General features: G+C 48.2%; 1 protein-coding gene across 2 annotated transcripts; it reads right to left on the bottom strand.

The window, feature by feature from the left end:
• Positions 1-612: 612 nt before the first annotated feature.
• LOC127556808 (zinc finger protein 345-like) lies at positions 613-24446 on the bottom strand. Of its 2 annotated transcripts, none has more exons than XM_051990254.1 (6): positions 23776-24446; positions 21958-22054; positions 20095-20189; positions 11514-11640; positions 10820-10906; positions 613-4783 (listed from the first exon to the last, which is right to left on the bottom strand). In XM_051990254.1, exons 2-6 carry the CDS (start codon positions 21989-21991, stop codon positions 3045-3047), a joined length of 2082 nt encoding a protein of 693 aa, XP_051846214.1. In that variant the 5' UTR covers positions 21992-22054; positions 23776-24446; the 3' UTR covers positions 613-3044. The 2 variants fall into 2 exon arrangements, with proteins under 2 accessions (XP_051846214.1, XP_051846213.1); XM_051990253.1 differs by lacking the exon at positions 23776-24446 and adding an exon at positions 23395-23764.
• Positions 24447-27206: the final 2760 nt, after the last annotated feature.

Below are 27206 nucleotides of genomic sequence, written 5' to 3'. Positions count from 1 at the left end.
AGGGTTTTAGTGTGGCTCTTTTATATTGAATGCCTTAGTGGGGGCTGGGACAGTGAGCAGGTCAGACTCAGTGAGGGCTGGGCAGCCCAAGCAAGTCAGAATGGGGGCTGGAGCCAGCCGGGATCTCCTATTGGAATTTGAAGGATTGCTTTTTGACCAGGATTTGTAGTTGAATCAAAGGCCCCGGCATCCTGGAAAGACACCTTGTCTGGGGAGGATATGCCTCAAGCCATGAGAGGCTGGGAATCTGAAAGGAATTCTTAAAGGGACCACAACCCGCTTCATTTCTGCAGTTTATTAAAGGAGCCCCCTCCTTCCAATACCACATCAGATTTTCTGCCCAAAACGATGCATTATAAAAGGTGGAATGCAGAAGCAGCTAGGAGAACCCGGCTAAATCTTCTATTTAATATCAGAGACCTGGAGAGAACATGTAAAACAAACAATGCCATAAGGGATTGCTCATCTACAACTGGGATCGGATTGCTTGATGTCTCCAAAAGGAAGGAAGAAAGAAAAACTTGGAATTTAATCTTATTTGAAAAATGAATGTTCTGAAAACTATCTTTACATATAATTAGAAAACATAAAATATTATTTTCATAAAAAAACTCATCTTATGTAATTGATTTATTGCTATTTTAAAATGGAAAACTATTTTCAAATTGTATCCGTTTTAATTTTTAACACATTCATCAATAAAACCAGTGGTACGCTGGTAAATGTTTAACAACCAGCTCTCCACAGAAGGGAGGCAGAACGCATGCACACATATACATACATCACCAAACATGTAACTGGGAAGAGATGAATCTTACGTAATACATCTCTGCTATCTGTGCTAGCTTCACCAAGCAAACAGATGAAAATAACCTCATAGGCAGTAGTAAAATGCAGCAAATGATTAGGATGAGGTTTATTTGTTACCTTTATTTTAACATATGCATGCTTAGATAATTGTTAATAAGGGTGGTTTAACAACCAGCTCACAAGAATTCCTGAAAATTTAATGATCAGCTACACTGAGTTGGTAGAAGCTGACTTAAGCACCTTAGTGAACATAAACCACAGAAACAAAAGTTGTTGGGGTTCTTAAAACATGGAGGGGTCTTAAAGCTTGAGAAAAGTTGGTGTAGGAAGGAAATTCAAGGCCTGCTTTGCGACTTCTGTCCTCAGAGATGTGCTGTGGGCCCAGATGGGCCCTAGGATGGGATTTGAGCGGTGGGACTGGAATCCCTAGTCAGGTCTCAGACCGATTCTCTGTCCTCCCACTATGCTGCTCTCCAAAAGGTTTTAAGCTGGGAACAAGCATTTCTATTGCACCTCCTGTGTGCCTTCACAAACCTTATCTCATCCTTACAATAACCCTAGGAGGTAGGTGCTATTATTCCCATTTTACAGCTGAGGAAACTGAGACAGACTGATTAAATGACTTGCTCAGAGTCAAGCTTCTTGTTCCTTGTCTAATCAGGTCTTCCTGACTCTGTGTCTAGAACTTTATCCTCTATTCCCTAGCTTCTTAATCCGTCATTCTCAACTCCATATAGGGTCTTGTAACTGAATGAGGGGGCCATGTGAAATTTTTATTGTCAGTAAATATTTCATTTATGTACTTACTCTATATACCTATATACCCACGGTCATGCAATAATTTTTATTTTTATTTATTTTTTGATGAGGTAATTGGTGTTAAAGTGACTTGCCCAGGGTCACACAGCTAGGAAGTGTTAAGTGTCTGAGGCCAGATTTGAGCTCAGGTCCTCTTGACATCAGGGCTGGTGATCTATCCACTGCACCACTTAGCTGCCCCCATGTAATAATTTCTTAGGCAAAAAGGGGTGGTACTGGAAAAAGCTTAAAAAGCTCTGCTGTATACCATCAGAATTAAACTGAATATTAAAACCCCACAACAAATCACAAATATAAAGACGACAGAGGAAGATGGGAAGGCACATGAACCGACACAGATAAAGAAAGCATCCGGAACAATAATATATATTCAAAGACTACAACCAAGTACATGACAGCAACATCCGGAAAGATTCACAAAGAACCACGGGCCACAAGGGGACAGAGAAACAGTCTTCTTGTTGCCATTTTGTGGACGTGGGCGAGAGTGCAGCTTGCTTTATTTAACAGTCAATAAGGTGATATACAGTTAATGTACAACAATCTTTTACACTTAATTAATTTGATTTTTTTTGGTTGTGGATGGTTAATAACTTTAGCATAAAAAGGAAAACAGAAAGCAAATCCTGTACAAATAACTAAATAAATAACATTTTGGTGGTTTTGATTGAAAATATATCTATTTCTTTAGCTTTCCAGTCCATTTCACACGGACCCCTCTGGCTGCCCTGATGAAGGCCATGGGAAGGCAGCCAACACGTTCTGGAATAGAGAGGGACAGGGACAGAGGCCAGAGGTGTTTCTGCCTCTCAAAGCACCAAGTCAGGAGAGGGCTGGTGACCAACTGCAGCCTCACTCTCGAGCATTTAACCCATACCGAGGGGTTAGAAAAGCTTTCCCACAAAAATGGCGTAACCCCAAAGCATCAGAGATGGTGCAACCTGAATATGGAATCAGAGACTCCGGGTCTGGGCCACAGTATCACAGCAGAGGTCAGAAAGGTTGATGATAGTTTTACAGAAGAGAAAACAGAGGCCGTGAGCCTCATCCAAAGTCCCAGAGGGAGCAAGCAGGTGCAGGATCAGAGCCCAGGTCCTTTGGGTCCAGGGGAACTTCGCCTTTGCTGCCATTTCCTGAATCTGAAAACGAGGCTATTGGATCAGATCATCACTAAAAGCCCTTTCTGCCTGCCAGTAGCCAAGGGTTAAGTTCCTGGTACCTTGGGAGATGAACGAGGTCCTCTCGATTTTCCAGGGTTACTCCATCGCGTTCTTCTTCAGTTCTCCAACACTTCACAAGGGTCCTGAGCCTTTTCCACATTAATGACAAAGATTTCTCCCCCAAGCGAATTCGTTGATATCCATGATAATGTTTCTTCTGGCTAATGGCTTTCCTATAGTCGTCATATCCCAAGGTTACTTTCGAGAGTGGATTTTCACGTGTTCAGTCAGATGTCTCTTCCGTCTGAAGGCTCTCCTACACTCGTTACACTCAAAGGGTTTCTCTCCAGTGTGAATTATCTTATGCTCCGTAAGGTGTCCTCTGCGGCTGAAGGCCCTCCCACACTCGTTACAGATAAAGGGCTTCTCCCCAGTGTGAATTCTCTTGTGTTCGTTAAGGTTTCCCTTCTGGTTGAAGGCTTTCCCGCATTCTTCACACACAAAGGGCTTCTCTCCAGTATGAATTCTCTGATGTAGAACGAGGTTGGAGTTCTGGCTGAAGGCTTTCCCACATTCATTGCACACAAAGGGTTTCTTGACGGGGATTCTCTTTTGCTCCGCAAGGCTGCCCCACTGACTGAAGGGTCTTCCGAACTCATCAAACCCGTGGGCTTTTGCCCTTGCGTGGACTCTCTGGTGTTTGATAAGCTGTCCCCTCTGGCCAAAGGCTTTCAAACATTCAGTGCACTTGTGAGGTCTCTCTCCCGTATGAATCCTACGATGTGCACTAAGGCTTCCCCTGTGCCTGAACGCTTTGCCACATTCGTTACATTTATGGGGTCTCTCTCCCGTGTGGAATCTCTGATGCAGATTAAGGCGCGTATTGTTGATGAAGCCTTTCCCACATTCACTGCATATAAAGGGCTTCTCTCCAGTATGAATTCTCTGATGTTCAATAAAATTCCCTTTCTTGCTGAAAGCTCTCCCGCATTCGTTACATTCAAAGGGTTTCTCCCCAGTATGAATTCTCTTATGATAAATAAAAGATGCTCGATGTCTAAAGTCCTTTCCACATTCGTTACATTTATAGGGTTTCTCTCCAGTATGAATTCTCTGATGTAGATTAAGGCATGAATTGTTGCTGAAGGCTTTCCCACACTCTTTGCATTCAAAGTGTTTCTCTCCAGTGTGGATTCTTTTATGTACATTAAGGGTTCCTCTTTGGCAGAAGGCTTTTCCACATTCATTACATATATAGGGTTTCTCTCCAGTATGAATTCTCTGATGTGCAGTTAGAGTTCCCCACTGACTAAAGGCTTTTCCACATTCATTACACTGATAAGGTTTCTTTCCTGTATGAATTCTCTTATGATGAGTCAGATTTTCCCTGTGACTGAAGGCTTTCCCACATACATTACATTTATGGGGCTTTTCCCCAGTATGAATCCTCTGATGTTGAGTGAGATAGGCTTTTTTCCCAAAGGTCTTGCCACATTCATTACATTCATATATCTTTTCATCATTATATATTCTATGGAACTGAATAAGGTCTGAATGGTAACTAAAAGGATTCCTAGATTTATTATACTTACAAAGCTTCTTTCCCAAGGAGAGTCTATTACAATCAATTAAGTCTGAAAATTGCCTGAAGCTCTTAACAAGAGTGTCATATTTATGAAGACTTTTCTCCGTAGAAACTCTCTGTGGTGGAACATAGATAGACTCTAGACTAAAACTCCTGTCCACTGTATTGCATTCAGGGATGTTCACTTTATTAAGAGATTTTCTGGAGGAAACTGGAATTGGTCTGGATTGTATGTCCTGGTTGCCTTTATGGCCCTCTCTCATCGCATCCAAGTTCCAAGTTTCTACCACCTCGGAACGCCAGGGTCCATTTTGGGGTGCTGGTTTCTCCTTGAATGATGCTCCCATAAAAAGGTCATGCTTTGGAATCCACTCGTTTGCTTCGTACTTGGTCCCTGAATTGAGGGAATCTGAAAAAAATGGAAAGAGTTAACATCCACTGTACTTTGTATCATGAAGAAAGAAGTTGAAAGAAGTTAACGCTGCAAAAAATGATGAACAAGCTGATTTTAGAAAGGCCTGGAGAGATTTACATGAACCAGGAAAACATTGTATACAGAATTGTATTGAGAATGTGCGATGATCAACTTGGTTCTTCTCAGTGGTTCTGTGATCCAAAGCAATCCTAACAGACTTTGGACAGAAAATGTCATCTCCATCCAGAAAAAGAACTAAGGATACTGAATGCAAATCAACATGTATTCATTTCTTTTTTCTGTGGTTTTTTTTTTAATCTCTCTCATGGTTTTCCCCTTTTGCTTTGATTTTTCTCTCCCAACATGAATCATACAGCAAGTTATATTAAAAATAAATAAAGTTACTAAAAAAGAGAGAGAAAAGTTAACACACATTTATTAAGCACCTCATCTATGCTGGGCAACGCTCTTGTGGGAGGTAGAAAGGCAGAGGACAGTCCCCATCTTTAAGGAACTCACAATCTAACGGGGGAGACAACATAGAAACATAATAAATGCAGGATAAACTGGAGATAATCAACAGAGGAAAGGCCGTTGAGAAAGGCTTCTTGGAGAAGATGACATTTTAGTAGGGATGGAAAGAAGCCAGGAAAGTCAGGTAATGAGCCCAGTTTTGGATGTCCAAGTTGGAAATGAGAGACTGGAGTTGAGGGAGTGGGGGGCAGTAAGGATGGACTATATCGATCTGGGACTCATAAGCACAGAAATGCCAATTGCTTCCTGGGATCTGAGGAGATCACCAAATAAAGGAGCACCAAGGGAGAAGAAACCTGGGGAGTTATAACCTGTGTATCATCCAGCTAAAGAGCCTGGGAAGAAGCAGCCAGGAAGGGAGGAAGGAATAAAAAAAGCTACTTTGTACAAACATCTGCTATGAGCCAGGAGCTATAAATGCTCTGCAATTATCTCACTCAATTAAAGCCACACTGGAGCTCTGGCCCCTTGCCCCTGAGTCTGATCAAGCCATCTTTGGCCTGATCTTTGGGGGGACCAAGGTGGGCTGGGGGAGGTCCTGGGAAACAGGAGCAAACTGAAAGGGTGGAGTACGGAAAGAGTACTGACACATACTAGAGGAAAAGGCTGAACGGAGAGCTCTAGAGTTAATTTCTTCTGTGATAAGGAAAAGGATGCTCAAGATGGAAAAGGCACAACAAATGGGAAAGAATATACAAGGAAGAAGTAGTAAGGAGGCAGAGAGAGAGAATTCACTGTTCCATGAATGGCCTTCCAGGGTGCGGCAGACATGGAGGGATGTCACCAAAGAATCACTGTGTGGAAAATACTTAGGGTCTCAGAAAAAAAAAAAAAAAGATGGGTGTGGGAAGGTAGAGACAGATTAATAAATAAAACTAGGAGCTGGCTTGGTAAAAAAAAAACTAATAAAGAGTTAGCTAATATTGAATAAAGAGAGGAAGAAGAAAATCAAAATGGGGATATCAACAAAGAAATGGATAATTATTTACAAAAAAAGCTCAAATTAATAAAAGAAGAAATTGATTCTTCAAATAACCCAAAACAAGACAAAGGAATTGGACAAGCTATAAATGAATTTCCAATGAAAAAACTTCTAAGACCAGATGAATTCACAACTGTCAAATATTCAAAAAACAATTAATTCCAATAGTTTATAAACTTTACAAAAGTAGTGGGAAAAGTGCCCTTTTTAATCAGAGATTATGATACAAACATAATCTTGAGAGTTAAAATGGAAAGACAATGCAAAAACAGACAACTATAGACGACTTAATGAGCATTGATGCAAAAATTTTAAATAGGTCTCAACAATATAATAAGATTATATACTATAACCATGTAGAATTTACATGAGGAATACAGAGTTGCTGAATATAAAGAATACTGTAAACATACTAAGCCATGTTAATAATATAAATAATAAAAATGACATGATATCTGTAGAGTTTGATGACGTCTAACATCCTATTTTAAACCTGTTATTTAAATCCCATAAACCTAACACTTATTTTTAAAAATTCTTAAGAATAGATGTGGTAATACAATATATAATAACAATTTCAAAAACCAGGAGTAAACATTATGCATGTTGGAGAAGTTAGTAGCCAACAAGATCAGAAGTAAAACAAAGTTGCCCATTATCACTATCATAGTCTCAGAAATGCCAGTTGTAGCAGTAAAAAAAAAAAAGAGAGAGAGAGAGACAGACAGACAATGTGAATAATAACAGGCAAAGAAAAAAACTTGTTGCCTTTTGCCTTAGAAAATCCTACCCAACTAAAATTTAAAACAATAAACTGAGCTAGGTTGCTAGATACAAAATAAATATGTATCAACAACATTCATGTAAATTAGCAACCCCGCAGGAAGAGCTAGAAAGAGGAATTACATTAAAAATAACTCCAGATTACACAAAATATTTAGGAATTTAGATCATCTAAATAACTGGAGACGTAGTAATACAATAAGTTCAGCTAATATAATAAAAAAAGGTGATAACTAAATTAACTTACTTATATAGTGCTACACTAAATCAAAGCACCAAAGGATTATTTTATAGAACTGCCATGATCATTTCCAACTCTTCATGACCCTACTTGTTTTTTTTTTGGCAGAAATAGTGGGGTGATTTGCCATTTCCTTCTCCAGCTCATTTTGCAGAGAAGGCAACTGAGCGGAATAGGGTTAGGTGATCTGCCCAAGCCCTCTAAATGTCTGAGGCTGGATTTGAACTTGGAAAGATGAATCTTTATCCATGCTCCATTCACTGCACCATCTAACTACCCCATTTTATAGAAGGGGAGGAAAAGGGGAAAGTGAATTTCATTTTCCCCCTATTTTTTAATAGAACTAGGAAAACTTAGAGAAACAAAAGGTCAAGAATTTCCTGGGAAATAATGAAAAAAAAAAGCCAAAAGAAAAGGGACTTAGAAGTACCAGATCTCAGACTACACTACAAAGCTACCATCATTGAAATGATCAGTACTCTTTAAGAAGTAGAGAAGTTGATTAGTGGAAAAGACCTGGTGCACAATATACGGAATCAAACAAACACCATCTATGCACACGAAAGCAATTGTGAGATTCCATCTCATGTCCACAACACTGACAGAGCTGATGAAAAAGGAAAATGACATGGCGGAGGGGCTGTGGGAAAACAGACCACTAAATGCAAAATAGTGGAGCTGTGGTCCAGCTGTTTTAGAAACTTGAACTACATTCCAAAAGATATTAAACTGTTAATTTTAATATTTATAATATAGCATAATAATAATAATAAATAAGCTTTCCCACTACTTATTATACTACCAGCTATACTACTTTTAGCTACGAGATCAAAGGAAGAAAAAGATCCATATAAACAAAAATATTTATAGCAGCTTTTTTTCATAGTAATTAAAACTTAGACGGGGTACAGCAGGTGGAACTCATCTTCCTGAGGTCAAATCTGGCATTTACTAGCTAGCTTTACTTTATCTGCCTCAGTTTCTTCATCTGTAAAATGAGATGGAAAAGGAGAGAACAAACTGCTCCAGTAGCTCTTCTATGAAAACCCCAAATGGGGTCACGGAGAGACAGATAGGACTGAAACTGCTGAACAACAAAGTGATTTCATCATTTTAGGTGCTTACTTTGGCACTTTGTGTTAGAGACTGGTTGTCTAGGACATTCAGAGGGGAAGTGACCTGCCTAGAGTATTACAGCCTGGATGGAATTTAAACTCAACTCTCCCAGGCTCTAACCACCATGCTGCCTTTCAAAAAAACCTAATAAATTAAGAGAGAGAAAAAAAAAGAATCACCAAAATTAAGAAGAAATTGATCAAATAAAGAGTAAAAAATGAATCCTATAAAATGGCTGGATTTTTTGAGAAAGAGAGGGAGACAGAGAAATGTTAAGTTATTCCTAGCAAATTTAATCAAGGAAGAGGAAAATCAGACAAGCAAACAAGAGAATGAGTTCAGGAAAAAATGACAAAAATCATAAGACTCTCAATCCCAATACTACTGAGAATATTTTTCAAGTGGATTAATATGTCTAAGAATATAAAATATCAAAATTGGCAAGATCGAAAATAAGGAACCTCAGAATAATTTGGAAGCCAGAAATATAGTATTTTTTTGCTATCACATGCCCACCCCTTCACAATGAAGTAAGAAAGTTCAGGCCACAAAATAAATTCTCAAAATTCAATTGCATTTCACAGTAACAACAAAACCCAAGAGGGAAGAATAGAAAATGGTAGGAAAATCCCATCCTAACAACTACAAAACACATAAAGAATTTGGGGATCTACCAAAGCACACAAAAGACTATTAAAGATTAAATTATAAAATGAAGCTTAAAGACAAAAACAACAATCTAAATATTAGGAGTATTCAGTATTTACAGCTGGGCTGTACCAATATAATAAAAATGACAATACTATCAAATGTATACTTTTAATGAGATGCCCATCAAATTATCAAAGGGACACTTTATAGAACTTACAAAACAATAAGAACATTTATTTGGAAAAACAAAAGATCTGGAATATCAAGAGAAATGATATAAAGAAGTAGGGATGAAGGAAGAATAGCACTTCTGGATCTCAAACTGTTTTATAAAGCAGCAGTCATCAAAACCACCTGGGATTGGTTAAAAAAATAGATTTAGATCAACGGGAGGGACTACACAAGTAAGAATCAGAAATGGTGGAAATATATTGGTATTCAATAGAGATCGACATCAGTTACCTAGGAAAGAATCCCCTATGAGATAAAAACTGCTGGGGAAATTGAAGAACGGTCTGACAGAAATAAGGCTTGGATTAATGCCTTGTACCATGCTCCATTCTATGTTCTAAATGGATCCGTGACTTTAATGAAAAGAGAAGTTGATAAAATACCTCTCAGAGATATAGATGGAGAGGTCTCCTTAACCCAAACAAGAATTAGGACAATTTCAGAAGACAAAAGAGAAAACTTTTGTTACTTGAAACTGAAAATATTCTGCAGGCAAAATTAATGCATTTATGACAAGAAGGAAAAGGATCAAATGGGGAAAAGACAACAATTTTGTATCAAATTTCTTTGATAAAAGGTTTGACATTCAAGATATATAAACAAATAACAACTTTTAAAGAACAATACAGACCCATCCTTGCCCTGCAAAAGCCATTCCCCAACAGATATATGGAAAGGTGACCTAGCCACTGGGGCCTGATGAGTAGGTGACATGGGAGACCAGCAGGTACTGCGGGGTCCAGCTGAGTGATGAACCAGGGTGGGGCTGTATCAGAAGACAAGGGGGCACATCCCCTCCAGCTCCAAACCTACCATCCTAAATATGCTGATGGCAATCCCCCCAGTTCTGGGGCCAAATGGTTCCTCCAAGGCCATCTCCTCCCACTTTCTGAGGGGCAAACTAGTGGCGTTCTTTGTTGTTACAAAAACTGGGAATGCCCCATGGGTCTGATGAGGGGGAACGGGGTAAGCGACCTGTGACATGTGCATCGAATGTCAGGAGAAGGAGGAAGTACACAGACGGAGTCGGGGAGTGGGGAAGCAGGAGGTACCCAGATGGGCCGGGGAACAGGGAAGCGGGAAGCACCGGGGTGGACCAGGCGGAGCGGGGAAGCACCGGGACAGGATGGGGGAGCGGGGAAGCAGGAAGCACCAAGACCGCAGAGGGGAAGGACTGAATGGGATGGGCGGAGCGGGGATGGGCCCCCAAGCACCAGGAGGCCAGAAGGCCGAGAGGACAGCTAGGGCAGCGGCAGACTGGGAGCCGATGGAATCTGCCTTGGTGACTCTCTGTCCAGGGCTAAGTACGCCGCTTGGCGGATAGCAGAGGTGGAGCTCTCAGAAATGTGCTTGTGCGTCTCTGGTGTGGAAACCCCCGCTTGCGAGACCCAGAACCCCGGCGGGGAGGGGCCGAAGAGGGTCCTTGCCTATGTCGGACCACGGAGCAGCAGCTGCAGGCCAGGGATGCCCCCTGAGCCACTCACTCACTCACCTGGGCACGGCCCTTCTGTCTCGGGCAGACACGGAGTTTCTCCTCTCTCCAGCAGGCAGATGACCTGAGGCTTAGAAACAGGAAGCCCTGGGCATGGGGGAGAGAGAGAGAGAGAGAGAGAGAGAGAGATAAAGCAATGCCGGGGACGGCCACCCAGGGGTCAATCCTAAATCCTCCTGTCTCACTGGGGAATGGGCAGCCCGCAGACCAGGGCCCTTGGAGAGACCTCTGCTGAGGATGGGGAAGGGGCAGGTAAGGGGCACAGCAGGCCGTAAGGGCTTGGGGCCCACCCAAGGACTTTCACCCTGGACCAGGGAGCAGGGATCTTCTGAGGCAGAAAAGGCAGCACAGCGGGCGGGGGCCAGACTCAAGTCAAGAAGGCCCGAGTTCAAATTTTTCCTTGGCTATTACTTAGCCAGCGGGCCCTCGGCCAGTCACATGACCTGCCTCAGCTCCCTTTTTGCAGGGCCGAGATAACAGGCGCAGCGCCCTCAGGAGGCTGCTGTGGGGATCGGCCGAGACCCCGGATTTGTGCTTCTCCAAGCCTAAAGCTCCTTTAGCTGCCGGTTGTTGTTACTGTGGCTGCTGTTGTTCTGTGGCCCAAGAGATTTGGGAATACTTGCACCATCCCCCGTTCTGAGGGACAAACGCCAAAGCTCCCGAGACCCCACTTTGTGGCCCAGACGCTGCTTACCCAGGGAGACGATGTTCTCAAAGGTCTCCAGCATCACCTCCCGGTACAGGGCCCTCTGTGCCGAGTCCAGGCGGCTCCACTCCTCCCAGGTGAAGTGCACGGCCACGTCCTGGAACGTCACCGGCCGCTGGAACGGCAGACACATTCCTGCTCAGCCAGGGCCGGCTCTCATCGACGGGCGGGCCTGGGGGCTCCGAGAGGGCAGCCCTGGTTAAAGGGCCTCCCTGGGCACGGGGTCCGGCCCGGCTTACCTGCCACGCATGCCCTCAGCAAGTGGCACACTTTACTGGCTTTTTCCTCAATAGCATATGACTGTTTTCCACATTTATTTCCAGAAGCTATCGTGTTCCACGTCTCTTCTCCCTCCCTTCCCTCTCCCAGAGACAGCAAACAATCCGTTATAGGATAAACATGTACAACCCTCCTAAATGCATTTCTATATTTGTCATGTTACACAAGGGGAAAAAAATCACAAAGGGAAAAACTATGAGAGAAAAAGCAAACAAAGAACGACAAAGATGAAAATGCCATGTTGTGGTTCATACTCAGTCCCCACAGGGCCCTGTCTGGGTGCAGATGGCTCTCCTCATCACAAGATCATCGGAACCGGCCTGAATTGTCTCACTGTTGAGAAGAGCCACGTCCGTCAGAATTATGGTTGTGATTGTGGTATAATCTTCTTGCTGCCATGTAGAATGCTCTCCTGGTCCTGCTTATTTCATTAAGCATCAGTTCCTGTGAATCTCTCCAGGTCTTTCTAAAATTGTCCTGCTGGTTGTTTGTTACAGAACAATGATGTTCCATAACATTCATATACCACAACTTATTCGGCCATTCTCCAACTGATGGGCAGCCACTCAGTTTCCAGTTTCTTACCACTACAAAGAGGGCTGCCCCAAACATTTTGGCACATGTGGATCCCTTTCCCTCCTTTAAGGTCTCTTTGGGATACAGATCCAGGAGAGATCCTGCTGAATTAAAGAGTATATAATTTGATAGCCCTTTGAGCACAGTTCCAAACTGCTCTCCAGAATGGTCGGATCTGTTCACAAATCTACCACCAATATACCAGTGTTGCAGTTTCCCGCATCCCCTCCAACATTCATCATTATTTTTTCTTTGTCATCTCAGTCAATCTGACAGGTGTATGATAGTATCTCAGAGCTGTCTTAATTTGCATTTCTCTGATCAATAGTGATTTAGAGCATTTTTTCATATGACTAGAAATAGTTTTAATTTCTTCACCTGCAAACTGTCTGTTCATACTCTTTGACCATTTATCCATTGGAGAATAGCTCGGATTTTTATAAATTGGAGTTAATTTTCTTGATTTTGGAATGAGGCCTTTACCGGAAATGCCGGCTGTAATAAAGCTTTCCCGCTTTCTGCTTCCCTTCTCACCTGGGCCTCCTTGGCTTTGTTTGGCCCAAACTATCCAATAACCCCAACCAGCTTCTGCTGCGTGATGAAACGCACAGCCGTGACATCAGCAGCAATGTCAGCAGCCACGCGATCCTAACGACCGGCATCATGGCGGCCATTCCCTGGGCAGGGGGCCTCGGAAAGCAGGACGCTATAGGATGCCATAGAGGATGTACAGAGTCTCTCCAGCACCAGCCCCAGCACTGTGTCTGATGACCATCTTTCTCTCACTGGCCTCTGGGGACACCAACCTCCCCATGTTCTCCTCCATGTCCAGCTTCTCCTCGCCGGGTTCTGGAGCTCTGACCTCCCCGTGTCCAGCTGCTCCTCAACAGGTTCTGGAGCCTCCGACCTCCCCGTGTCCTCCTCCATGTCCAGCTGCTCCTCGTCGGGTTCTGGAGCCTCCAACCTCCCTGTGTCCAGCTGCTCCTCACCAGGTTCTGGAGCCTCTGACCTCCCCAGGGGTGGGGGAGACACGTGGCTGTGATGGCCATAATTTTTGTGCCATGAGGAAAAAAGTGGACTCCAGTCCAAGGTCAAGTTCATCCTGTGACTGGCCACGTGACCACAAGCAAGGCTCGGAGCATCCCATGACAGCCAGCTCAGGGGGAGGGAGCGTTCTCCCTGCCCAGATGAAATAAATTTAATAAGTTTATTTAAGTAAATAAATAAACGCGCTCACTGAGCTTCTGAGAGAACCAGGAGACGAGTGTTCCCGGCACCTCTGGAGGAGAACCCTCCAGTCCCAGAGGAACGGTTTGTGGAGTCCACAACGAAGCCCCATGGCAGACCACGTGGACTGGAGGGCGGCTGGACATCTCTGAGAGCATCTGTGGGCGGTGGGCAGAGGCTCACTTGTTGGAGAGTCCGAAGGACTTCGCAAAAACCGAGTTCCTAACACAGACTCTGCGGAGGAGCCGGTCTGTGCAGAACTGCTAAGGGCGCGGCCACAAGTTCTGGGCAGTCGTGGGCAGCAGTAAGAACATTCTAGTGGACAACAACACTTTCTTTCTCTGCTTCTCAAGAGCACGGGGTGACCTCCCCTGACCCTTACACTGTGGATAATTGCAGTCAGCTCTAAAGAGTGGATGCCCAGTGAATATTTCCCCGTGTGTTATACTGTTTGTGACAGCTGATAAACACTGATGTTTGTCCAAGCCTGCGGGAGCAGGCTTTGAAAGGGAGAAAGGGCAGGCAGTTTGTGGGAAAGGAGATTTCCCTGGCTCCCAGGGCGGGAATCACAGCTTTCCCATTTTAGTAATTTATGACTCGATCTCACAACAGACCTTGATAACCCGCTGACAGAATCAACAAGGTAACAAGCCAGTGGCAAGTAGAGGCTCGGTGGAGGGCATTTCTTGCAGCTTATATCATGATACACCCATGTTTCTTCGAGGCATTTACCACAAGAAGGATCAAGGTCGGCTACAAAAACTGGCTATACAAGGAGCTGGGGGAAACTTCACACCGACTCCCACTAAACAAACAGACCTTTATAATTACCCCAGAGAGCCGGAAGGGAACAGTGTGAAATAAGTGCGCTGGTCTTGGCTCTTCAGGACTTACGTACGACCCTGAGGACATTCACTCCAGTGGCGCAGACTGCAACCTAAGCCTTCTGAAATTGCACCTCCTAAAGTCTCCCTAAAAATAATCCAGCCAAAGGGGTATTTCCTACACTCGAGGCCAAAGGATCAGGCTGTCAGTCCTTGGCTCTCTCTTTTCTATTCTCTATTTCCACATTTTCCCCAATATCGTATTTTTCTAATAAAAGGGCAGTTTGCATTTTAAGATCTTGTTTCAGAAATCCGACAGCCTCCGTCTGTGTGTCTGTGTGGGGTGGGAGGAGGGTGGGCGTATGGATAGCAGAGGGCCAGTCTTGGAGTCTGGAAGGCTAGTACTTCCCCGACACATGCTGCTAGAGTGACTCAGAACAGATCCCTTCATTTCATCTCTCAATGCCCCAAGGAGTTACCAACTCTCTAACCCTCAAGTTACAGATGAGTGAATTGCTGATCTGCATTGGTAGAAGGCATTCCCATACTGGAAGTTCTTCATGTAAATGAAGTCACAGGCGTGGCTTTTTAAAAAGTGAAATTCCCTATTCTAATTATTTACATTTCTCACGAATATTACTAAATTTATAATAACAAAATATTTAAACACAAAAGGAATCACCAGAGGGGATTCAACTTGATGAGGAACATCCACTTGAAAATAAGTCAACATTATGTGTTCTGAGAAACACCAGAGGCAATCTCACTAAAAGTGGCACAAGAACAATAAGGACCATTTGTTACAGTCCTGTTCAACAAAGTACTAGCAATGCTCTCTCAAATCCAGCCTCAAACACTTGCTAGCTGTGTGATTCACTTAACCTCTGTCTGACTTAGTTTCCTCAACCGTAATAACAATATTAATATAATTGTATAATCTTCAAAAACTGCACCCCTCGCAGGCTGGGTGGGAGGATCAAATGAAATAATAATTGTATTGTGTTTAACACAGTGCTGGGCACACAGCTGGCACTCTATAAATGCTCCTTCCTGTTCCCTCCCTCGGTATTTGGCCCTTCATTAAACACAGAAAAAGAATAAAACTTGAATAGCATGAATAAGAGCGGAATCAATGGGGAAGTCTTGTTCCAAGTTCAGGAGACTTTGCTTCTGATCTGGATCCATGATTTCACCCCCAGAGGGAACTCCCAGTGGAGAAACTTCCTCCTCTGCATGACTTTTGGTCTCAGAGAATGGCCTGAAGGCCCTGAGAGGTCACTAAGCGTCAGAGGCAAGACTGGAACCCAAACCCTCCTGACCCCAATGCCACTTCCTATCCTGTGGTGACATGCCTCTTAGGAGGCTAAACATGGAAAATATGCTATGTTAGTGTTGATCTGTCACTTTTGTTCAGTCGTTTCCTACTTGTCATGATCTTTTTCTTGGCAAAGATGGTTGACCATTGCCTTCTCCAGCTCATTTTACAGATGAGGAAACTGAGGCAGAGTGAAATGACTTGACTGGTCACCCAGCCCAATTTGAACTCAGAAAGACTCATCTTCTTGACTACGGGACCAACGTTCTGTCCACTGTAACACCGAACAGCCCACTTTGGGTTTAAGACCAACCAAAAAAACTGCCCAAATTCTCATTGAACAGCAACAAAGATTTTTCTAAGAAAAACTCTGCTTACAATTTGTCAAAACAATATTGTAGATTTAATGCAATGCCAACAACAACATCCATGGCAGGGCCTGTGAATCTGAAGGTCAAGGAAACTATTTCGGCCAGCGGGGCGGAGGTGGGGGATGATGCTCTCTGCAACTGATAGAGGCCGAGAGCCAGTATGCATCAGAAACCCCCAAATCCCAACTCCAAGGCCAGTTTTCTCTTCACTGTCTCTAGCACTAGACAAAAGCATGATATTGAAATGAGTTTCAAAAAAACCAAGCAGCTCCTTCCTCACTGGAGTAGATAAGGGTCAGCAAAAGAACTACAACGGATTAAAAAGCCTGTAAAAGATTGCTCCTAATCTGACTCACTAAACAACAAAAAATCAACACAACTCAAGGTTTACCTCCTATCCAGCAAAGTGATCAAGGACAAAAGATGAAAATAATTTCTCTGTTAATTTGGGTTTGCTGCCCAATTTGTTACCTTCCTAATTTTTTAAAACTCAAATTCAGTTTATTAATCCTTTCCTTTTCTATTTTGTTGACATCTGCTTTTGAGAGAATTTTCCCCAGGATGTTTTAGCTGAATTCCAAAATTCTTGTTTCATGATGACTATTTTCTTTCACATAATTGTTATTTCAATGATTTGTTCTTTGACCCATTCATTAGTCAGGATTTTGTTAAGTCTACACATGACCCTGTGTGTCTTTTGTTTGGGACCTGGACAGATTATCAACTTTATTGCATTGTGGTCTATAAAGGATGTGGTTTTTGTTTTTGCCACTTTACATCTGTCTTCAATATCTCTCTGCCCTAATACAGGTTCAGTTAAAAAAAAAAAGTTCCATGGGGTGAAAAATGATGCTGGGAAATACATATATTCCTTCGCAGTCCTGTTTAGGAGATGCCATTAACTCTTTTACCTCTAGTTTCTCCAACAATTTGTTCAATTCTGTGTTTTCCCCCTTCTTTAACTTTGTTAGACTTACTAAAATTGAGAGAGAGATTTTTAAAATCTCCTGTCACTCCTGTTTTGACAATCTATACCTTCTTATAATTCGGTTAATGTTCCTTGTATGAATTCTTGATGTGAAGGTATCTGGAACATACGAGATTAATGATGACATGGGTTTGCCAATCATAGTTATTTTGGGTAAAATGCTGTTTCCTTGTCAATCTTTTTGTTGTGAATTGTCTGTCTGAAAGTTCCTGCTTTTCATTATTTACCTGATATATGGTAAATTTTGTCCCAGTCCCTTATCTTTATTTTGTGTAAGAAGATGAAAATGGTAAGTGTTGGGAGTGCTACAAAAAGACAGGTATATTCATGCACTACTGGGGGAATCTGAGAAGTGGACCAAAAAGTTTTTAAATGTCATCACAGAAATTATATTAAGAATGTACCAGAAGCAGGATGAATACAGAGAGGCTTGGAGAGACTTACATGAACTGATGCTAAGTTTCGAGCAGAACCAGGAGATCACTTTACACTTCGACAACGATATTGTATGAAGATGTATTCTGATGGAAGTGGATTTCTTTGACAAAGACTCAGTTTCAATTGATAAATGACAGACAGAAGCAGCTACACCCAAAGAAAGAACACTGGGAAACGAATGTGAACTATTTGCATTTTTGTTTTTCTTTCCAAGTTGTTTTTACCTTCTGAATCCAATTCTCTCTGTGCAACAAGAGAACTGCTCGGTTCTGCAAACATATATTGTATCCAGGATATACGGCAACATATCTAACATATATAGGACTGCTTGTCATCTAGGGGAGGGGGTGGAGGGAGGGAGGGGAAAAATCGGAACAGAAGTGAGTGCAAGGGATAATGTTGTAAAAAAATTATCCTGGCATGGATTCTGTCAATATAAAGTTATTATAAAATAAAATAAAATATTAAAAAAAAAAGTACCAGAATGGTTTCCATCCCCTTTCATTCAAGAGGTGCTTCTTGACACATACTCTGAGGTCAAATACAGGAAGACCCCAGATATACAAAAATAATCATAGTGATGTGCTTTACATTTGATGTCATTGACTGGCAAATGGCTGAACTGTGGTTCATAAATGTCATGGAGTTTTACTTTATCATAATAACCGATTTCTAGAAAAATTCAGACAAGTATGGAAGGTATCTGCTTATGTAACATATGTTAATATATAATATATACTTTATATGCCATAAGTATTATATATATGACATATACATATATGTGTGTGTGTGTGTATAAAGAACCCCCCCCCAAAAAAAAGCACAATGACCATGGAAGCATGAATAACTTATATGTACTAATGCAAAAAAAAAAAAAAAAGTAAGCAGAAGCAAGAAAACTACCAAAATGTCGACTAGCTACTATGGGAAGGCAAGGTTCTGTTCTTATGAACAAGCTTTGCCACTGAGCATCAAGAGAAGATGCCTACCCTCATTTTTTGAAGAAATACAGGGTTACAGGTGTGGAGCAAATGCTGTGTAACCAGAGAGCTATATAGGCTACTTTTGGTGAACAGCCTTCTATTTTCTATTATCTGTTATAAGGAATGGCTCCCTGGTGGGGAAGGAGACATATATAGAAATGGAGGTGATATGAAAAAAGAAATCAATTAAAAAAAAGAATAAAAAATAAAAATAAAACAAAACAACAAAATATATCCAGAGGCACTCGGAATATGGGTGGTCTTAAACTCTCAAGTTTTAGGTGACATCACAAGGTTATGACAACAAAACATATCCAGAGGCACAGGGAATATAGGTGGTCTTACCCATCCAGATTTTGGATGACATCACAAGGTTGTAACCCTAAAAATGGGGACTGGGCAAAAAAAAAAAAAAAAACAAAGAAAAAAACCCAAGAGGCAGATCCCCAGGGGAGAATCCACACTCCAGATAGCCAATTAAATGTCTGCAAAAGAGGAGTTTGTTAAAACTAGAGAAGAGAACGATGCGGGAAAGATTTGCTTCTTGAGACAACATCGGTTGGAACTTGGGTGGCCAGTTTTTAGGGGATGATACTCGGGACCTCATGTAACACGTGTTTCCTGGTGACCTCCATCTGGCTGACAGACAAGCCCCAAACGGCCAAAAGCAAGAAGCTCGGGGGATGATGGCTTTGTCCTGATCTGGATAGGAGCTTTTTTTCCCATGCAGCCAATAAGATGATTAAAAATAGGAGTGCTCGATTCTATCGAACAGATTCAATTACTGCCCCCACCCCGAAACTGAAGAGCAAAGGTTGGGGGAAACAGCAACTTTAACAAGAATTTGATGCTGAACTGCATGGTAACTGTTGGCGGCTCCCAGTTACTGTCCAATAAGCTCAAAATGAATAACACCAGAAGGTATTTTTTGAGGAATATCGGGAGATTTGGGAAGAACAAGAGGAGTAATAAGAAGCAGGGGAAAAGCTCCGGCTGGGGACCTGAACAACTTTGCGCTGTCCCCGGTGCTGACACTTAACTGTCACCGAGGAAATGGCCGCCAGGGGGCGCCAGAGTACACACAGTGCCGCAGCGGGAAGCCTCATCTTCCCGAGTTCAAATCGGGCCTCAAATCCCCCCGGGGACACTTCCCAGCTGTGGGAGCCCGGGCGGGCCTGTCTGCCTCAGTCTCTTCATCTGTCAAATGGGCCGGAGAAGCAAACTGCTGACCGCCCCTGCGTCTCTGCCGAGAAAACCCCCGAAGGAGTCCCGGAGACCGAAAAGCAGATCCATAAAGTGCCCACAGCCATTGCCCATTTTATTAAGAAAGTCACAGAGCACCCACGCGCGCCCCAGTTTCTGGCCGGCAGAGACCGACACGGCAGCAAGGCTCCGGCCCCTTCCCGCGGACCCTTCCGGACCCGGTGTTCCGCCCTAGCCACGCCCAGGCGCCCACCCACGGCCCGCCCCCCCCTTCCCTCGGCACTTTTTAACCTAAGGGGCTGAATCTGTGCCGGTGGCCGTCTCCAGGCTCCCCAGGGCAGGCCCGTCCTTGGTCTCTCCCTCACCTGGGCCAGGGCCGTCAGGAGCCTGGAAGCCACTCCTTCCTCCTCCTCCTGCGTCCTCCATGCCTTGGAAAGGGCAAACTCCCCGGAAGGCAGGCCTGAGGAAGGAGAGCGCAGTGGTGAGAGGCAGCATCCCGGCCCGCCCCCACCTCCCTCCCGGCTCCGGGCCGCCGACCTCTGGGATCCCGTGCGCCCCCAGCGCTGCCGGGCCCCTGCATCGGCCAAGGAGAACAGGCAGATCCGAGCCCCCCCATCCCCCCCAGTAAATGGGAGCAAGTGGCTTGCTGCCCTGGGGAAGCCCCTGCCCATCCAGCTCCCACCCGGGACTTGATCCAGCCACGGCTGCCCCACTGCTGGAATGGGGTGGTGGTGGAGGAGGGGGACAGCAGGCTGGGAGAAAGCAAATCGTGTCTACGAGAGGGGAGGTGACGGGCTGAGGTTAGCAGAGGAGGTAGCGGAAGCCCCCGCAGCCTCATCAGACCCCCGCCAAATAGGCTGATCCCATCCTCCTCTTCCTCTTGGCTCTGGCCCCCAGTAAGGCCCTCCCTGTCCCCACGCTGCAGGGGACAAGGCTGGGAAAGCGTTGGGAGACTGAGGCCCCCGGAGCCTCTGGCTAGCTGCGCCTGGACTCCCCAGCCTTGGGGTGTGGGTGCTTCCCATGAGGGCGTGCCCCCTGTTACGGTGATTGCCAGGTTCTTAACTGCTTTAAGCCCTTTGCTCGTAGCTTGTTTAAGCCAGGATCCTGAGCAGAATAAACCTGTGCCCGCCCGCCTGGAGACCTCACCCGCAGAGTCTGATCCTGAGGCTGGATCCATCCCACACCAACTCCCAGGCCGATGTGGGGCTCGGAAGCTCCTGAAACTGCTTCTTCCTTACCCGCCGTCCCGGGCCTGCACTAGGGGGTCACCTCCCCCCCACTCAGGCAATTCTCCCTTCTCTGCGCCCCCACTGCCTCCACCCAGGGGTCCCCCCTCCCTCCTGCCTTCCATCTTCCTCTACCACTCAATACCTTCAGAGGCTGGGGGGGGGGCGGTCAAACAAACCCTGCTTGGCCTTCAAAGGCCTTCACTACCTCCCCAGAGCCGCCTGTGTGTCCTATCCGGTGTCTGTTATCTCCCCTTCGGATAGTGATCTCCCAGAGGGCAGGAGTTGCCCCCGTCTGTCCCCCTCTGCTTAGCCAGGAAGTACCTGGCCCCCAGTGGGGGCTTAATGAATGTCTGGTGTCAGCTGCCCCTCTCCCAGCTCCGTCACATACCCCTCCTCCCCAGGCCGGCCACGACGCCATTATCCAAGCGTGGTCAGCCTGCCTCGGGGACACTTGGGGCCCTGCCCTTGCCAGGCTTACAGCCCCCTACAGCCCCAGCACCCCAACAAGAGTATGTGACCCAGCTGGAACCGAACAGGGTGTCCCCCGCAGAACAAGCACCAGGGAGGGCCCCCCCAGCTCGAGCAAGCCCCCCTCCCAGCTCCCCAGGCTGAGTGAGGCCCCCCCAGCTCCCCAGGCTGGGCAAGCCCCTCCCCTTCAGCTCCCTGGGCTGAGTGCCAGGCTGAAGCCCCCCTCTGCACACTGAGTGGCCCCTAACTCCACAGACCAAGTGCCAGGGAGAGCCCCCCAGCTCCCTGGGTGGCTGGTCCTCCTTGGGAGGCGCTTCTGCCTCACACCAAGACACAGGGGACATCCCCTCCTCCAATAGCCGCCATGTTAAGGGGCTGCCCTGCCCTGGGCAAGGCACAAAGGAGGAACCTCCTGCACCGGAGGCTGGGGCAGGAACCCGTGAGGGACAGGACTGGCTGTAGGGGGAGGTTCTCTGTGCCCCCCTCCTCCCCCATCCCCCGGGCCCCATGCTTCATGGACAGAACTCTCACCTCTCCCCTCCAGCATCAGGAAGAAGCGGTCCATGCTCCGGCTCCTGGGCGGGGGTCCCAGCCAGCCCTCACTTCCCTCTTGCTGTAACAGGGGGACCTGGGGGTTCCAAAGCAAGGTCACTTGGGACGGGGCCTTCCTCCATTCCAGGGCCAGCTCCGGGAGGGCCTCAGGGTCAGCCAGGGTCAGGATAAATCCAAGTCCTTGGTGTGCAGGGGGAGGCCAAGGAGGCCGGGGCTGCCCCGAGGCTGCCAGAGCTGCATCCTGGGTGCCGGAGTCTCCAGCCTCTCTCCTCCTCGTCCTGCCGCCAAGTGACTCCGACTTCTCCCCTCCCCCCGCCCATCCTTGGCTCCCGTTATCTCCCCACTACACACGCAACAAGAGCAAAAAGGCGGAGAGCCATCCTCACCACCGGGGCTAAATGCGCTAACAGAGCCAGGGGCGCACCCGCCGTATTAGCCCCCAGTGCCCTCAGCGCGGAGTCTCAGCCCTCTACAGGGGGAGGGGCAGCAGGAAGCCCCCAGCCCAGGGGGGGGCAGCAGGAAGCCCCCAGCCCAGGGGGGGGGCGCAGCAGGAAGCCCCCAGCCCAGTGGGGGGGGGCAGCAGGAAGCCCCCAGCCCAGTCAGAGGCCCTGGGGGGGGGGCAGCCAAGCAGCCTGAGGAGCTCCATTCATCAGTAAATATCTAAGGGAGGTAACGGGAGGAGGGAGGGGACAGGTGGCTTCAGACACATGGGGGGAGTGCAGGGCGGGTCTGGGCAAAGAGACCCCCTCCTAGGGACGATGACCCGGGGCACGTGAGCTGCTAGGACACAGACGCGGGGCTGAGGGGGCGGCACCAGGCTAGGAATGGGGGGGACGGCTGGGCCTCAGCTCCCCATCTTTAATGGGGTGATAAGGACAACAAGCAACTCCCAGGCTTCCCCCAGCTCTGGGAAAAGGGCCCGGGCCACAGCCCCTAGAATAACATCCAGAACCGAGGAGCCAGAAAAGGAGGAAAAATCTAGGTCAGGGGCGGGAAGGGGGGGGCTGGGGGAGGAGGAGACGGGGGAGGGGAGGAGGCACCAGCTCCCCGGGGACAGAGGAAAGGGCCGAGACCCGCCCCCCAGCCAAGCAGCCTGGGCTACCCCCTCCTCCCACTTCCTCCCAGTCCCCTTTCTCCCCCGGCTCAGACCCCGGCTCTCCTCCATCCTCTCCGAGCTGCCCCACCCCCAGCTCCAAACCCTGCTCTCCCCGGGTACCACTCAGCCCCCCTCCCGGAAAGCCGGACTTTCCCACACCCGGAGCTGCCCCGCCCCAATTCCTCCCCCTCCCCCCAGTGCAGCTCTCTCGCTCCGACCCCTCCCCGAGCCTTCCTGGCCCCGCCAGAAGCTGACTCTGCACAGAGGAGCCCCCTCCCTGCCCGGCCCTTAGAAGGTCTGGGGGGGGGGACAAGGCTCACCCCCGGGCGGGGGTCTGGGCTGTTTGGTGGGGCCGGTCCTCCTAGGGCGGCGCTGGAACAAGTTTCACTCTAAGCCCCCAGGAGGGCACGGCCCGGGCTGCTCCCGAAGGAGGCTCGCGCTCCCTCCGTGGCTCACACATTCACGGCAGAGCCTCCCCGCACGCTGGCTCCCGCTCGCCCTCCCTGCACAGTGGGTGCCACGCACGCGCACTAGGCGCGGGTCTCATCAAGGCAGCCCACGCTCACTCACGCAGGTGCTCAAGGGCGGACAGGCAAGTGCACGTGTGCACGACACGCACGGCGGCGATCACGCGCATGCACACTCCTGCGCGCCGACACTCGCATATCCATCGGCCGCACTCCCGCAGCGCGCCCACTCACCCACGCCTCCGTAGTTCTGCGGCCGCACTCGAAGGAGCCTCATCTGCACCTGCCCCCGCTCCCACGCCCACGCGTGCTCCGGGTCCGGCTTCACCTTCCGCAGCCCCGCGGACAAAGGCCAGAACGCCCAGCCCGGGGGCGCACTGCGCTTGCGCGCGGAGGGTGTCAAACTACAACTCCCAGCAGGTCTCACCGTTCAAGTTCACAGGCCCGGGGCTGTGCCGATCTCGGCCGCGCCTGCGCACATGGAGCGTTCCCTTTCCTCCATTCTCCCCCTGCCAGATGCCCCAGGACTAGATGGTGCTGTGGAAGGCTCCGAAGGCTTCTAGTGCGGCCCATCGCGCGGCACTGGGGCTCCGGGACTCGGCCTCCAGGGCCGCTAACTGAGCTCGCAGTGCCCTCAGACCCTCCTGCCGCGCCAGCGCGCGGGAAGCTCCAGCCCGAACTGTCAGCGCGGGCGCGAGGCGACCCCGGCTCCGGCCTGCTCACGGTCGGGCTGCCTGTCACTCTCAGAATTCAAAGGAAATTGGGCTGCGGGCACTTCTTCCCTCGCACGCTGCGAAAAACGGACTCCTCCCCTCCCTTCCAGGAGCGCCTTGGGAAGGAGGAGCCCCAGGGGCCCACTTTTGACAAATGGGGAAACTGAGGCAGGCAGCCGCCAGGCTCCGGGGCCGAGCCGCTTCACACGTCCTGGTTAAAAAGGCGGATTGTCGTTTCCGTGGGTTCTGGAATCAAGCCGGGGGGGGGGGGGGGGAAGAGGGAGAGGGAGAAGGTCCCTTATCGTTGGAGCTTGGGGGTGGGGGGTGGGGGGGGAGAAAAGGGAGGGGGAGAAGGTCCCTTATCGTTGGAGCTCGGGGGTGGGGGGTGGGGGGTGGGGAGAAAAGGGAGGGGGAAAAGGTCCCTTATTGTTGGAGCCCGGGGGGTAGGACTCCACGTGGGCGTCTCTTTCCCAGAGTCTGCTCTGCACCCGCAAGTGCGCTTTCCTTACAGCGCCAGAGACGGGCTGTCGGGGTCCGGCTCCCCCTAGCTGCGGGGAATTGCTCAGCCCGGCTCGCTCTGCCCCGGGCCGGCCGCATCTGTTAGTCCTAAGTGGGCAAAGAGGCCTGTGGCCTTTCCGAAAGTGGGTCACCGCACAACGGGAGGCCCAGGGACAGTCAAGCTGGTATAAAAGCCGGAAGTTCTATTTTATTCTGAAATCCCTTTCTGTTCCCGCCTCGGGTCTCACCCCCCCAGTTCGGGCTGGAGCTTCCCGCGCACAGCAGGGGCTGAAGAAAACCCGGGGGTCTAAGTGCACTGCAAGCTCAGTCTGCGCCCTCAGTTCGCTCACGGCGGGCGGCACTGGAAGATCTCTGAGCCTTCCACAGCTCCCGCTATCGCCACCGGGCTGCATTACGAATGGGGTTTCTCGAGTGGGGGCTTAGATTTGTGCTGAGGGAAGTCCCTTTGGCCAGATCCCTCCCAGGGAGAAGCGCTGAGGCTCCCAGACCAACCGGGCAACTGGGGCCCCAGCGGAGGGAAGAGGGGCTGAGGGAGCTACGGTGAGATTGCGTGGGCAAAGGAGAGGGAGGAGTGGGGGTCGCCCCAGCGTTGACTAAGGGGCAGAGCGTGGAAGAATGACAGAAGGGACACTGGCTACGGACATGGAGAAAGAGCTCACCAATGAGTTCTCGGTGGGAGGGTGGGGGGGCAGGGAGAACTTGTGGAGGCTGAGATGCTGCAGGAGGGAAGCGTCAGGGAGGTCGTCACGGGAGACCCAGACTCTCTGCGGGAAATCTGGAGGCCATTTACACGGAATTGAAGCTGATTGGTTCGACAAATGAGGCTCCTGGAGGAAGGAAACTGAGCCACTGCCTTGGGCATCTGGGGAGGGGCAGTTAATATGGAGGAGAAGCCAACTCTGGAGGTGGAGGGTGCTGGAAGGGGGAGGACCTCGAGAGGGGCATAAGGGGGGAGGGCACCGAGAAAGGAGCACTGGGGAGGGGGGTGATGAAGTCGCCAACTGCATAGCAAAGGATGCTGAGGGAGAGGAGGGAGCAGGGCTACCACGTGGACATCTCCGTCCAGGGTTTGGCGGGGAGCTAGAGCACCATGGTGTGAGGGGATCCCAGGGGATGGAGAAGGGGTTTTTTAAGGAAAGGGGAGAGCCCTGAACCTGCTGAAAGTGAATGGACAGCTACCGAGAAGGAGATGAGAGAAAAGAGTGAGAGAGAAAGAAACAGAAAGGAAAGAGGAGAGAGATGGACAGAGAGGGATACGGACGGACAGACACATCCAGAGAGACTGAGAGACAGAAAGGAAGGGGGAGAGGAGAGAGATGGACAGAGAGGGATACGGACGGACAGACACATCCAGAGAGACTGAGAAACAGAAAGGAAGGGGGAGAGGAGAGAGATGGACAGAGAGGGATACGGACGGACAGACACATCCAGAGAGACTGAGAGACAGAAAGGAAGGGGGAGAGGAGAGAGATGGACAGAGAGGGATACGGACGGACAGACACATCCAGAGAGACTGAGACAGAAAGGAAGGGGGAGAGGAGATGGACAGAGAGGGATACGGACGGACAGACACATCCAGAGAGACTGAGACAGAAAGGAAGGGGGAGAGGAGATGGACAGAGAGGGATACGGACGGACAGACACATCCAGAGAGACTGAGAGACAGAAAGGAAGGGGGAGAGGAGAGAGATGGACAGAGAGGGATACGGACGGACAGACACATCCAGAGAGACTGAGAGACAGAAAGGAAGGGGGAGAGGAGAGAGATGGACAGAGAGGGATACGGACGGACAGACACATCCAGAGAGACTGAGAGACAGAAAGGAAGGGGGGAGAGGAGAGAGATGGACAGAGAGGGATACGGACGGACAGACACATCCAGAGACACTGAGAGACAGAAAGGAAGGGGGAGAGGAGAGAGATGGACAGAGAGGGATACGGACAGACAGACACATCCAGAGAGACTAAGACAGAAAGGAGGGGGGAGAGGAGAGAGATGGACAGAGAGGGATACGGACAGACAGACACGTCCAGAGAGACTGAGAGACAGAAAGGAAGGGGGAGAGGAGAGAGATGGACAGAGAGGGATACGGACAGACAGACACGTCCAGAGAGACTGAGAGACAGAAAGGAAGGGGGAGAGGAGAGAGATGGACAGAGAGGGATACGGACAGACAGACACGTCCAGAGAGACTGAGAGACAGAAAGGAAGGGGGAGAGGAGAGAGATGGACAGAGAGGGATACGGACAGACAGACACATCCAGAGAGACTGAGACAGAAAGGAGGGGGGAGAGGAGAGAGATGGACAGAGAGGGATATGGACAGACAGACACATCCAGAGAGACAGAAAGAAATACACCCAGAGAGATAGAAACAGAGTAAGACAGACACAAAAATAGCGACAAGGAAAGGAAAGAGAAAGACAGAAACAG

Source organism: Antechinus flavipes, chromosome 3 (assembly GCF_016432865.1).
Source record: "Antechinus flavipes isolate AdamAnt ecotype Samford, QLD, Australia chromosome 3, AdamAnt_v2, whole genome shotgun sequence".
NCBI lineage: Eukaryota > Metazoa > Chordata > Mammalia > Dasyuromorphia > Dasyuridae > Antechinus > Antechinus flavipes.
This window is presented reverse-complemented; position numbering and strand designations above follow the sequence as displayed.

Excerpts from the sequence above, each read along its gene's own strand:
- LOC127556808 (XM_051990254.1), bottom strand. The coding sequence starts at position 21,991 with ATGGACCGCTTCTTCCTGATGCTGGAGGGGAGAG. Across the intron at positions 10,907-11,513 it reads TGAGAACATCGTCTCCCTGG|GGCTTCCTGTTTCTAAGCCT; the intron begins GTAAGCAGCGTC and ends CCCCATGCCCAG. Across the intron at positions 4,784-10,819 it reads GACAGAAGGGCCGTGCCCAG|ATTCCCTCAATTCAGGGACC; the intron begins GTGAGTGAGTGA and ends CATTTTTTTCAG.